Consider the following 14398-nt stretch of genomic DNA (forward strand, 5'->3'; position numbering starts at 1 on the left):
GGACTGTAGCCTACCAGACTCCTCTGTCCATGGGATTCTCCAGGCAAGAATACTGGAGTGAGTTGCCATTTCCTTCTCCAGGGGAATCTTCCCAACTCGGGTTGAACCTACATCTCTTACGTCTCCTGCATCTGCAGGTGGGATCTTTACCACTTAACACCATGTTTCTTTGAAAGACAAATCAGACAACAAACTGATTTGTGCATAACTGTGCTTCCCTTTGTAACAACAGAGCTTTCCTTGAGGACCCAAAGACCAGGTGAAGCTGCTCATTTCTGCAAGCCTCATCTTGCCCAGCTCCCCAAACCCAATTCGGTTGCATAGGTCTCTACCAGGCCACCTATCTGGCAGGGACTGGTTAGCCTGGGTGCCCCCAGCTCAAGAATGTTTCCCATTTTTCTGCCACGTGGAGGTCCCAGGACTGGACAGAACTGGCAATTGTATAGTTTTTCTCCGTGTGGCTAATGCACAAGCCACAGAGATGGTCTCCTAAGTATGTCTGGAAGATCAGTTGAACATTCTTTGGGAGCTTTTCACTAGCATATAAAGTAACTTAGCTGTGGGAAAGATAAAGAAGCTGGTATTGGAGTTGGGGACCTGAGTGAAGGCTGGAAGCCATCTCATGAAGGAGAATGCTTCCACCCAGATGCTGTTCCAGATTCTACGTAGACAAAGGCCCCCGGGGGCAGGACTGGCTGTTCACAGCACAGAAAGTAAGGACGCTGAAGGGACCTTCTCTTTCTCCATAGGAGGCAGAAAAGATGCTGAATGAACATCGACTCAATGGACATGAGTTTGAGCAAACTCCAGGAGACAGTGAAGGACAAGAAAGCTGGGTGAGCTGCAGTCCATGGGGTTGCAGAGTCGGACATGACTAAGTGACCGAACAACAACAAAGAGCGAATATGAGACGTTAGTGATATTCATAAGCCGCTTTGCGTTTAGGTTCCAAACCAGCGCTTCCAGAAAAATACCTAAAACTATTGAAGTTGAATTTAGGAGGGACTTTTATCCATCAATAGTGGCTTCCCTGGTGGCTCAGTTGGTAAAGAGTCTGCCTGCAGTGCAGGAGACCCGGGTTCGATCCCTGGGTCAGGAAGATCCCGTGGAGAAGAAAATGGCAACCCACGCCACTATTCTTGCCTGGAGAATCCCATGGACAGAGGAGCCTGGTGGGCTACAGTCCATGGGGTCACCAAGAGTGGGACTTGACCGAGTGACTAACTTTCACTTTTATCCATCAGTAAAGGCCCAGACATGTGCTCTTTTAGTCCCTGCATAATTTTTTTAAAAGGTAGTTTTGGGGCTGTAAGGACAAGTTTTCTATCTTAGAAAATAATCTTTATAATTGCTTTGCTAAAACGATCACATATCCTTGATTTAAAAAGCAAAGAAACACTAACCACCACAGCGACGTGACCCAGAAGTGTCCACCCCAAATTCCGCTCTTAACGTTAACCCTGAAATTACAAATACAGAAGCAACAGAGAGGACTCTGCCACAGAGTGTGTTAGATCCAGAGCAACATCTCAAGTGATGGGTTTTGCTCATTTTGAGGTATAAAAGTAGAATTCCATGTAAAGAAGTTCACGGGCTTTACAGAGCAGCCTGCAGCCACTCACCAGCTGGATAAGCTCAGGGGGTGGGCAGAGATGCTGCCCAAATCCTAGCTGCAGGTTCCTGTCTGTGCTCAATAGATGGGAGCTGTTGATATTAATAGAAGAAGTGCCCAGCAAGGGAAGGTTCGCATTGAAAATATTTACCCCGTAGCTTATGTGAAATGTTCACTTACTTTTAGGGTAGGGAGGGTAAGGATCTGCATTGCCTCAGGGTAAACACTAATTTCAAACAAATCCAGAGCTGCCCTGGGAAGGAGAATGTAGAGTGCCAACCCTTCTCATCTGAAGGAAAACGTTAAATTAGCTGAGGATGGTGGTTACGCCTCCCCAGAGAAGAGTCAGCCGCAGCTGAGGAATCAATGGCGAGGTGGTCCTGTGACACGGAAGATTTCTCTCCCTGACTTGCTGTGGAGGTAAGGTCATCCTGCCACATCACGTGGTGGCCATGTCCCGTCACGTGTGCAGGTGGAGGTCAATAGCAAACCCAAGACAGCCGTCCCCAGCCTTTCAGACATCTCCTTCTTTAACATTTGGCAAGAAAAATTGAGGTCAAGCTCTTCTGACCCAAAAAAAAAAAAAAAAAAATGTTAGTGGATGGACTTAGAGATTGTCATACTGAGTGAAGTAAGTCAGGCAGAGAAGGAGAAATATCATATATGCTTAGTCACTCTGTTGTGTCCGATTCTTTGCAACCTCATGGACTGTAGCCCTCCATGCTCCTCTGTCTGTGGGATTCTCCAGGCAAGAACACTGGAGTGGGTCATGCCCTCCTCAAAGGAATCTTCCCAACCCAGGGATCAAACCTGCATCTTCTGCATTGCAGGGGAATTCTTTACCATCTGAGCCACTAGGCCACCTAGAAATAAAGTATGATATCCCTTATGTGTGGAATCTAAAAAGAAACGATACAAATGAACTTCCTTACAAAACAGAAGGAAGACTTAGGGCAAGGTTAGATTGTTCCAATTAGGAACTGGGATTAACCAGAGAGAGCCTGTCTTCCAGAATGATTTCCCTCTCACTTAGCTGGACCAGACTTCCTGACTTCTAAAGCTGTATCTGGGCAGCCGTAGCGATGCTCAGCATCCTGTATGAGCGAGAATTGCCTCCAATTAATCAGGAGGGCAGTACGTTTATCTCAAAGTGCAGCTAGATTGTTATTAAAGACCTCGCTCTTAAATTTTCTTCTGCGTAAACAGTCAGTGTGTAGAGCTGTTCAATCTTGCATGCGAAGTGAAGCCAGAAACGTGATGGTTTGCGGGAGGCTGTATCTGCCTGGAAACAGTTTTGCAATTAGCCCAGTGCATTTTCATCTGGGGTCGTCTTTCTGTCTATAAAAGACTTAGGCTTTTAGTTTTAAAGGAGCATATGATGGAGGCCTTGTTAATGGACAAAAAGCTCCCCACTGAATTTCAGCTGTTGCAGCTCTGGGTACTGGGTTTAAAATTTTGGTTTGAGGCTAGATTCATTTCTGTTTTAAAATCTGCCCAAGATGCTTACTCATAAACACTCCAGCTGACAACTGTTTTGCATTCATGATCTGATTCCTCTCTTTTGGGGAAGGATGAGGTGATGCCTTTGAATGAAAGCACCCCTGTCTCATGTTCCTCTGTGTAAAGGCCATGGCCTAGGATGTCTCCACGCTGAGCTAGCGGTTGACCTCACAGCATCCTCAAGGCTCCATCCTGAACTCAGCTGGCTTCTGAGCTCCGCAGATCTAACCTGGTGCTTGGCTAACAGGTAGCTGTTATCGGTTGACGGTATCATGCGGGAGCATCCTCTGAACTCTCTGAGGCCAATGTCGTGAACCCAGCTGTGCCCCAGAAATGCTTGCGGCTACTGGTCCTGTTGCTTGCTTAAGGACGTGGGCACTCGGATGATGTGTGGGCAATGATGTGGACCCACATGTGTTCCCTAAGCTCGGCCTCCCAGAGGCACCCGTGGAGGGGGCGGAAGTTGACACCGTGTAGCTCTCAGCAGGTTTTTTTTTGTGTATGGTTGAGAGAGTGACCCAAGGTGAATGGAATGAAGGAGGGCCCACAAGCATCTCTGTCTGGTATGTTGAGGAGGAGGGCAGGGCTTCCAGGTGTGACCTCTAACCTATCACCTGATAGGAAAGCATGGGCTTTTGTGGGCTGAAACATTTTGATCGAAACATTCAGAAAAAGGAACTTTGACTGTGGATACCAGGGTAAGCTAATAAGCTTAATGTTTAATAAGGAGTGTGGACAGCAGGAAGGAAGACGAGGAGCTCGTAATCTGATCAGCTGACTCTTGATGGTTGTTGACTGCTTTTCACTCTTTTTTTTTCTTTTAAGGGAGTGTACAGGTAGTAATATGATTGTTAGAGCGTTTGATAAACTTTTCCAAAATGTGAATTTTACAGTGCTGTATTAATTAAAGCAAATGACCAAATGGGCCCCCCTCCGCCCACCTCTCTTCCAGACCAGGAAGGCGTCAGGTCCAAGAAGGCAAAGTCAATTCACACTCTTATCCTAGACACTGCAGAAGTCATTCTGGCTCATCCTCAAAGTCAGTCACAAAACTGTTTCCTAGCCTGCTGTGAGCACATCCTAGCTTCTGGTGGGCCCTAGACTGGATGACCCACACAGGGGTGGCCGCTCTAGACAGGGAGGAAGTGTGGAAGTGTCAGACCCCATGAAGCGAGCATGTTGACTCTGGGACTTGTGGCTGTCAGCAACCTGGTGCCTGATAAGCTTTCCTGGACATCAGATGGCTGTGAAGGGATGTTTTGATGAATTAAGTAAAAAATGAATCACAAACATGTGGAATACATTTTCCTCACCGCGCTTGAGATTTAAAACTTACAGGGAGAAGTATTTGACCACGTTTGCCAAACCCAAGAAGCATTTGAAAGCAAGCCAGCCAAAGACATTTTGTGGAGACCGGCTGGCTTTGCTCAGCTTTGCTCATAAAGAGGATCCGTAAAGAAATTGCTCCAGCCTTTCCGAGCACCCTCAGCCCCTGATGCCTCAGAAGAGGAATAACTAAGATCTCGCCTACCAGGTCCGAAGGCCAGGAAGATGCCCCTCATGGCTCTGAGCTCGTTGTCGTATCCGTGCCAGCCCCATTGCCAGCCTTCTGGCTTGCGGGTGACGGTGCTGTTCATCCAGAATGGAAGCGACTCTCGATTCTGAAATCAACAAGGCATTGACATCACCCTGTGACCAGGCCAGGGCGTGAGCGAGCATCGGGTTCAAACTACCACCCACCCAGCGCGGGGCTTTCCTGCCCAGGGGTCTCAGCCAGGGTTGTCCGACCTCAGCCGGATCACTTCTCACTCCAGGTAGCTCGGACCTTTGGAGGTGGCCCGTTAAATTGCCAGAGAGCCCTAGTTCTGAAGGTCTCTTCTTGCTCTGGGCTGAACTGTGCCTCGTAATCAGTTTCAGAGCCACTAAACATAGTGTGTCAGAGACAGAAGGGATGTGAAAGTGTACCTGTGGTATAATAAAAAATAGAGTTGGCCTTTGTCCCAGGTTCCCTGGCCCAGAGCACCTAAACCCTTGGAATTTCCTGAGTGCTGAGGGTGTTTTGTTATTCGTGATGAGTCCTGAGTTCCCATACCTGAGTTTACGCTAATGGGATGGGATGATCTTTGGGTTGAGGGGCTAGATAGCTTCAGGGTGGGGGTGCTGGTCACCAGAAGAACCAAGGGGAGAGTTAGAACTTCCAGCCCTATCCTCTGATCTCTTAAGACTGAGTTCAACCATGTGGGTAATGATTTTGTTACCTGAGCCAACACAGTGAGACCCCACATAAACCCCCAGGAACAGCAGGGTCCGGGGAACATCTGGATTAATGAACACACAGTGATGGGAGGCCGGTGCCCCGACCTGGGTTCTCGGCGCCCCTCACCGCCACAGCGTGCCCTGTGCCTCTCTTCCATTTGCCTGCCCCTGTGTAGCATCCTTTATAAGAAGATTGTAATCGTGAGCGTAGCAACTTTCTGAGTTCTGCGATTCATCTCGGTGAACTATCAAAGCCGAAGGCAGGTGGTGAGAACCCTCAGATTTATGGCCAAGTCAGACACAAGTGTGGGCAGCCTGGGGACCCAGGACTTGGGACGAGCATTCAGATGTGCGGGCCGTCTTGTGGGCCGGAGTATGGGTCTGCTCTAACCTGGGGTGGTGTCAGAGTGGAGTTGAAATGGTAGGACACCCGACTGCTGTGGAAGAAATGTTGCTGGCAAACACAGAGGCTAATGGAATCACTTCATTTTTCTAGCCCAGCCTCGGAAGCCCAGAAGCAGCGAGCCTGCACCACCCCAGGGGCCCCTCCCCTGGAGGAACCACCCCTGTCCTCGTTTGTCCAGCTCCACCCCGGAAGTCCTCCTCTCCACTGAGCCAGCCTTTGAAGATGAACCCATGTTCCTCTCCTCCACGCCTGTGGACCTTCATGTCCTTTGACCATTCTTCAGTTGGGATGGCTTCCAGACCTGTCGCTGCCCTGTCACCCGTCTTTTCTTCAGAACTAAATTTCCCTAGATTGTAGCAGCTTACTTGAGAGACAGCAAAGCTCACAGGAGGTTTTGCAAATCCCGAGGAGACTGTAGCCAGTTGGACACAAACCGAGCTCTTTGAGGCAGACTAAGCCTTCATTCCTGATAGTCCGATCATCTTCTGGCTCAGCAGAGTTTAATATGACAAGTTTTCCAAATGCAGGAGGTAGAATTGACTAGTTGTGATGAATGTGTGGAAGCAGCACAGCTCAAGGACCAGGGATTTACAGGTGGGCTTCCCTGGTGGCTCAGACAATAAAGAATCTGCCTACAATGCAGGAGACCTGGGTTCAATCCCTGGGTCGGGAAGATCCCCCTGGAGAAAGGAATGGCGACCCACTCCAGTATTCTTGCCTGGAGAGTCCCATGGACAGAGGAGCCTGGCAGGCTACAGTCCGTGGGGTCGCAGAGTCAGACACGACTGAGGGACTAACACCTTTGCAAGACTTGTAACAGCACATGTATGCCGTTTTGTGTGATGTGCGGTTCACCGAGAGCCTCCCCCGACATCCACTTAGGTGTCAACACCTCCTGCTGCAGACGGTATTTTTTTTTCCATTTTGGCGCAGAGTGGTTAAGTGACACTCTTAAAGTCACAGAGCTGTTGGGAAGCAAGACTGGGCCTGGAAGCCAGGGCGTCAGTCTCCTGGTCTTTGTGCACCTTCCAGAGCCGCACAGCCAGAGGTCACTGCAAGGCTCCTACAGCCTGTCCCTTGCCGCTTCATTCACTGAGTGGCAGCCAGGATGGAGACGAGATTTTGAATAGGATGGGGGTTAAATTCCAGTTTGTTGCTTTCCAACTCTGTGATCCTGGGCAAGCTGCATAACTTGTCCGAGCTTCAGCTTCCTTGCTGGATGTGACAACACCCGCCTCAGAGACTCTGAGGGATAACCTGACTGTGTGCTAAGCCCGACACACAGTAGGTGCTCAATAAATAGCCGGGGGCGGTCTCCAGATGCCACCGGCTGCAGGGTGAGGTGCTCGGGGCTTGTGCAGCAGGGTTGAACCCTCCTTTGCTTATTTAGCTGTCATATCACATCGCATGCCTGTCCCGTCTCACCCCATAAATCACTCCCTGGCACTGCTACTTTCCAAATTGCACTGTTTCATTGACTCTCTGTTTCCTCAATTTCCATCCCTCCTTCTCCAGCTGTAGCTTGTATTTTTCCACGGGAATATATTTATTAACTTACTGCATTTCTGGTTTATACCCTCTTTTGCTCTTTGTGGTCATGCTCACAACACATGCCAGCTTAGCTTCGTTTGCTAATTTTATGTGCTGCTCCCCTCCCCACCCGTCTACAAGGCAGTGATTGCTGAAGAACTAGGTAGGATACGTCACTAGTGGTGTCACTAATCATGAGTCCCATGGGACACATATGTCCCACGGGGAAGGGACAGGTGGAAGGGAGGTGAAGCCTGCCTGATTTGAAAATTCCAGTCTAACTTCCACATGCAAACATACAGCAACGAGGCATCTCAGCCCTGAAGATGACGGGAGATCTGTATGATCGCAAGTAAAGCCACTGGTGTTTTTGTCAACATGACAAGTTGCTCTGGTGAAACAACTGTTCTTGCTTTTTTTTTTTTTTGAAACACCTATGTTTACTGATTTTAAAAAGTAATAATAACCTGGCTAGTTATGTGAGAAGCTAAGTGATTGAACGGATTATGTGACATAATCAGACTGAGTGGATTACATGACATAATCTAATTACATGACTTAATGAACCGCAAGAAGGGGAGTTGATGAATTTTTCCCTTGTCCTTCCTGGTGGCTTTTACTGATTCACTTGGTCCTCTGTCTCCTCCCACTCCCCTTCCCCGCCCCAACATTATCACACCAGTGCGGGCCTGTGCAGTCGTGTAATGCACACCTCACACGTGCAGCCCTGCTGGTGAGGCGCTCCACACCTCCCACATCCCCAGGCTGGGGGGTCCTCAGGTTACTGGTTGAGGAGCCTCCATCCCTCCTGAACTTCCCAGGTCCAGGGACCCCCACACAGCGCCACCTAGCGACATCCTGGGGTGCCCGGGCCCTCCAGATGAAAGCGTGTGTGTGTGTGTGTGTGTGTGTGTGTGTGTGTGAGCTGGGGCAGTGTGGACACAGAGGAGTCCCTGCGAGGCCTGGGAACCTTGCATAGTGACTGCATGTGGGAAGAGCATGAGAGGGAAGCAGCGTGGGGACTCTGGAAGGAGTGAGGCAGTTTCTCTAGGAGGTTGTGCCAGTTAGAGGGGCGGACCAACCGTCCTGGTTTGCCCAGGACTGAGGAGTTCCAGGGATGCAAAAAAAAAAAAAAAATTATGACTGACCTGGGCAAGCCGGGACAAGTTGGTGACTCTGTAATGAACACTTTCTTGGCAAGTCAAATAAAATCTTTGCTGAGTGTCATTTGTCCAGCACCTTCTGGTACCCCTCCTCTGTACAGGGGTGGATAGCAGTGCCAGGACCCCCCGCCATTTATGAGCCCCTAAACTAGCTCATTGTTTCTAATGGGAAGGACCCGGAAACCGTTCCCCAGGAGGAACACCAAGGAACAGCTGTTACTGTGTTTATAGACGTATGTTCTAGTATTTGCTGCCTGCCTTGTATGTTTGATGCCTCACTCCACTACCAGCTCACCACCAAACGCCTGCCAGAAGCTTGCTGAGCTGGGGAAGCCAGGCGATTACTTGTGAGATGAGTGTTTTGGTTTCTAGACTAGGTCTTTGCCTCATTCATCCGTGGCGTCAACAACAACCACAAAGTAGCCTTCACTGTCTACCCCCCAGATCAGCAGACCAGTTAATTCGGCCCTTGCCGGGACCCATGTCTCTGACTCGGCATTTTTGGAATCCTTTCTGGAGCTGAGCTGAGCTGTCGGGGGTGGGGTGGGGGCACAGTCAGAAATGGGGGCGGCGCTGGGAAGGAGGGTCAGGGCGACAGGAGTGATGGAAGGCCGGGGAGAAGCAGAGGGCGGCCTGGACAGTCTGCAGTCACTGCTGTCTGTCTGTGGCTGAGGCACTTGCTTTGGTGAACCGTCCAGCATTTACTCACTTCGCACTGTTGCATTTTGAGACTATATTAGCACGTGCTGTTCTCACCGGCTCCTTTCCATTTCCCCTGGGTGCAGATCAGAAAATAATAGCTAAGCCACAGAGAAAATGATTCTTGAGGAGGCAGGAGGGTAACCAGGTCTGGGAAAACATCTGGACGTCAGCTCTTGCTTCACACCCCAAAGTGACTTCTCCCCTGATGGCTGAGGAGGTGGAAATCCGTCCTCCGTGGGTTCCGTTCCCTGACCACAGGTGCTGGTGGGGGCCGTGTCTGCGTGGCCCTGGATGACCTCCTCTCCCGTCTTTCCCTGGAAACATACTGTCTACACCGCTGGATCCCAAGCCTGGCTGTGCACACAGCAGTTTATCCCGAATCTCACTTTGGGTGTTTGGGTTCGCAGATGGGTAAGATGGCAACTCTGGCTATTTAATAGTCATCCCCTGGGTGGCTGGGATGCATCGTCCGGCCTGGAAACCACTGGGAGTCTTTCACCTGGCATTTGTCCTGGGCTTTGTTCAACGATTATCTGTCCTTTCCTAAGAATGCTTCGTCTTACGCTGGTTGCCACGCTGAGTCTATGTTTCAGCCGCTGTGGGTGCAGGGTCAGGCTCGGAGTCACTCACACGGGGTGCTTTCCAAAGAGGAGTCGTGGCGGCCGACTGGCTTTCCCCAATATCGCTGGCCGGCGCCAGGTTCACTGATGGTTACACATCTTGACCGCCATCCCTCATGTCAGCCCCTGAAAGTGTACTTCCTGCTGAGAAGTGGGGTCAGGGACCCGAGTGTCCCCTCCTTCTCTCTGGATGAGGCCTCTCACCCCGTGTCTAGGGTGCTGGGGAACAAAGGTGAAATCAAGTCCAATTAAAACCAGTAAGTAACATGTGAACCCCTAAGGTGTGTGACGGGCCTAATACAAATGAAATCGACCTTATTCCCCTAGGACAGGGTTGTAACAGGAGCTTCCCCTGCCCTCCACAGTGCAATAAACTCACAGCATCTCAGGCTGGAAAAGGCACCCGGTGATGTCTCGGGAGAGGCCTCAGTCGGGACTCTTGTGGAAGGGAGCACGGTTTGGCTGGCTCCGGGGTTTTGCTGCCAGGGTTAAGGTCGAGCTAGGGGACAAAGCACCGTGTCTCAGGCTTTGTGGCATCATCATTTTAAACCCTTCTCCCAAGAGGCTTCCTGTGGGGTGACTCCTCAGAGCCCTCGGGAGTGGTGGTCACAGACCCTCAGACGTGTGTTTATCACACTGCTGCGAAAACAAGTCCCCCCAACTGTTTCTCCGTCTTAGAGGGCCTCCTCTTTCTAAAACCAAATTTAATGTCTTGGGCCCCAGGCCCTGCTCTCACCCTGGCAAGCCCACTGCCACGCACAGCCTCGTTCTGGAAGTTGGGAAATGCCAGAGATCAGGAACAGCAGGGCCCAGAGGCGGCAGAATTCCTCGAGAGAAGAGCTGGAGCAGGGCGCCCAGCGGGTGAGCTTCCTTCTACTTCTCCTTTCCCTCAAGACCATGCTTGCTGAAGCCCGCCGAGGGTGAGGAGGGCATCCCGTGCCCTCCGACGGCTTACGGCGACGACCCTGGTCGCTGCCAGAAGGCAAGCAGCTTCCAGTTCCCGACACAGGTATCCTGGACCTCCAGCACCTCAGGCCCGCAGGAAACCACTCCAGCTGACGCTAAAACTCAGGAGCTGTGCTCTCCAGCTTGTCTTGATTTCCCCAAGTATTTTGGGCCCAGGGCCTAACTGCCGCTCAATCCCAGGCCTGAGAATTGAGCCTGGCATTTCATATCCTTTGCCGGTTTTTGAAATAAATCTTTCCTCGGGAGACCAATATGGGCCTTTTTTTGGAAGCTGAAGCCTGCATTTGCTGCATTTCTCTCCATGCAGATGAGAGTCCGGAGGATCCACAATGCAGCTCCACGTCTCACAATTTTTCACCAGCTTCTGGCCACATTTGGCCGCCTTTCTGAGTGCGGTGTCATGAGGGGGACACTGTCCAGGAGAGGCCATGGGAATCAGCCCCTGAAGCTGAGTGGGGACCGGGGACAGCTGAAGTGTCCGCCCGTCCCTGGACTCCAGCTGGAGGCTAACTGGGCCAGGACAATGACCACTGGTGGTTTCAACACCTTTTCTCTGTTGAAATCTCTTCTAGGGCTACTAACAATTAGCCCAGGTGAAAGGCCTGACTTAGCTTTCCTCTCTGGGTACTTAGTCACTGATTTATTAGCCTATAAAGTAAACAATTTGTCAAAAAGACCTTGATGCTGGGAAAGATTGAGGGTAGGAGGATAAGGGGATGACAGAGGGTGAGATGGTTGGATGGCATCCTTGACTCAATGGACGTGCGTTTGAGCAAACTCTGGGAGGTAATGAAGTACAGGGAAGCCCGGCGTGCTGCAGTCCATGGGGCTGCAAACAGTCGGACAGGACTGAGCGACTGAACAATAACAACAAGTAATCAAGAACCAACTGTCTCTATTTATGAATTAATTTCTTAACTTCATATTCCACAAACAGGTACTGAGTCTCTGCCGTGTACCAGGTTCCACAGAGGAAAACCCAAGCTAGGATGCCACAGGCCTGCCCTCAAGGAGCTTCCACCCTGGGAAGCATCACTGGGCCTGCCTGCTGAGGGTCTTTGGACCACGCTAGACACTGTGACAACTCCAGTGGCTTAGTGGGTGAAGAATCTGCCTGCAGTGCAGGAGACGCAGGAGACGTGGGTTCAGTCCCAGGGTTGGGAAGATCCCCTGGAGGAGGGAACTGGCAACTCACTCTGGTATTCTTGCCTGGAGAACCCCATAGACAGAGGAGCCTGGTGGGCTACAGTCCAAAGGGTCAAAAAGAGTTGGACACGACTGAGCGACCATGCCTGCACACAACCTGCCCAGCCCCTTGCTAAGTGCCCCCTGGTGGAGGGATGGATGGAGAGCATGGGTGGATGAAAAGATTTGTGGGGAAACCCCATGGGCTGGGGCTGGGTAAATGCGGCCACGTGCATGGCTCAAAAGCTCCAGTGACGATGTGACCCTTGTCTCCTGACAAGGACATGCAAAGAGAGGGTTTACAGAGCATGGTGACCAGGTCTTAGGGAGACAGATGGGCGGAGGTACCATTTAGGAAGCCCGGTTTCCATGCTTAAAGAAAGGAGCTTGGCAGGTATGACTGGCTGGGGCTTAACCTAGGCAGGTGGTCTGGGTTTTTTGGTTTTTTTTTTTTCTTTTCTGCTGCTTCGTGGTTAGTCTTCTGGGAAAATGAACACATTCAGCTTCCTGCCCCTGTAGGAGAGGAGGCCAGAGAAGGTACTGGCACTAGTTGGAAATCCACTCTGTATATTAACTCTCACAATGAAAAACAAACTGTGGGAGCCACTGGGCAGGGGGCCTTGCTTTTATTACGTCAGGATAATGGTGCCATTCCAGGTGACAAAGTCAATCTGTTTCCCTGCCTTTATCTTTTTCAGTGACAGCTCTCCAAGCAACCGTTAAAAAAAAAAAAAAACAGAAAGAACTCAATGGGATCTTCCTGTTGGAGCAGCTGCCTAAGAGCCAGCAGAACTTAAGTCGGTGGCAAAAACTATATGGGAAGGGCGTTTTTGCCAAGGAAACCAAATCTTGCATGTTTATGGGATGGCGGTTGTAGGGAAAAAAGGAAGGAAAGATGGGATTCTGTTTTATTGGCCCCAACCAGCAGCAATTTGTCCTGACTCAGCTGTTTTCATATTTAAGCCAGAAAGAAAAAAAAAGGCTCCTCTGCTAGCCAAACCTAGACTCAGAGCAGCTGCTTTTAAAGCTGAGAAACTGTCCCGCTGCAGATGCAAACCGAGATCCCTCGCTGGGCACTGGTACGGAGGTTACAGAGCAAACACAGCATTCCGTCACCACGTGCGGAGAGATTTTGCAAATAAGAATGGGGTAGATTAATAGTCCTGGCCCAGAGCAGCAACAGGGGCATAGAGCGACGTTTTCAATTCTCTGTAGTCAAGTAAGTTTAGTAAACAGCAGGGAGACGTAAAAGAAAAGAAAAATCTAAGCAGGGAAAGAATGGGTGCTCGCTTCTAGGATTTTTCAGAAGATAGAGCAAAACCCCAATATTAAATCTAAGTATCAGAAATTAAAATTAGAAATTATAACTTATAATTTATGAATTATAAAATTATAAATTTTAACTAGAAATTAAAATCCTTAGATTATTAAACCTAAGGATCAGAAATTATTATTTTCATATATGAATCTTGAAAATAAAAATCTGTAAATTCGAAGACAGTAAAATGATTAAGATATTCAGTCTAGGAGACTGCTACTTGCTACTGCTAAGTCACTTCAGTCGTGTCCGACTCTGTGCAACCCCATAGACGGCAGCCCACCAGGCTTCCCCGTCCCTGGGATTCTCCAGACAAGAACACCGGAGCGGGTTGCCATTTCCTTCTCCAATGCATGAAAGTGAAAAGTGAAAGTGCAGTCGCTCAGTCATGTCTGACTCTAGCGACCCCATGGACTGCAGCCTACCAGGCTCCTCCGTCCATGGGATTTTCTAGGCAAAAGTACTGGAGTGGGGTGCCATTGCCTTCTCCGCAGTCTAGGAGACTAAGGTACAACAAAAGACTGACTAAAAGATATCTAAATTTCTCTTAAGGGGACCAGGGACCGCCGTGATTTTCTAAAGAAACATTTGTGTTTTTATGTTATATACACCTTGAGTTACAGTAATATATACTGTATATTCATTGCACTTTCCTCTTTGAGTTGGCTGCTAGGAAGCTCAGAACCATCTTTGTGAACTGCAGTTCCCATCAGGGAATCCCCATTTTCCACACCTGGGTCCCTAGATGTCCATTCATTTGCCTGATCAGTATTTCTGCTGATGGCCACCTGCCCTCACTCTGGCAGATTAAATACCAGTCTTAGGTCTGATATAATCATCCCTTAGTGTTCTCAGGGAACTGTTTCCATGACCCCCTTCGGTACCAAAATCCGTGGACGCTCAAGTCTCTTACACAAAATGGCACAGCATTTGCATATAAGGACATACATTCTCCTGTGTATCTTAAATCATCTCTAGATTACTTATGATACCGCAGGCAATGCAGTGTGATATAAATAGCTATAAATATAATGGAAACGTGATGTAAATAGTTGCCGACACTCAGCAAATTCAAGCTATGCTTTTTGGAACTTTCAGGAATCTTTTTCCCCTTGAATATTTCTGATTTGCGGTTGTTTG

At 49.5% G+C, this 14398-nt stretch overlaps 1 protein-coding gene across 4 annotated transcripts in view; it reads right to left on the bottom strand.

The window, feature by feature from the left end:
* The window catches only part of ENPP6 (ectonucleotide pyrophosphatase/phosphodiesterase 6), a 137121-nt gene that overhangs the window by 4121 nt on the left and 118602 nt on the right, over positions 1 to 14398 (bottom strand). For all 4 annotated transcript variants that reach the window (XM_059882326.1, XM_024986330.2, XM_005226006.5 and 1 more), the window contains one exon: positions 4644 to 4773. In XM_059882326.1, coding sequence (XP_059738309.1) covers positions 4644 to 4773 — 130 coding nt within the window. The remainder of the gene's footprint in view (positions 1 to 4643; positions 4774 to 14398) is intronic.

This window comes from Bos taurus, chromosome 27 (assembly GCF_002263795.3).
Source record: "Bos taurus isolate L1 Dominette 01449 registration number 42190680 breed Hereford chromosome 27, ARS-UCD2.0, whole genome shotgun sequence".
Lineage (NCBI taxonomy): Eukaryota > Metazoa > Chordata > Mammalia > Artiodactyla > Bovidae > Bos > Bos taurus.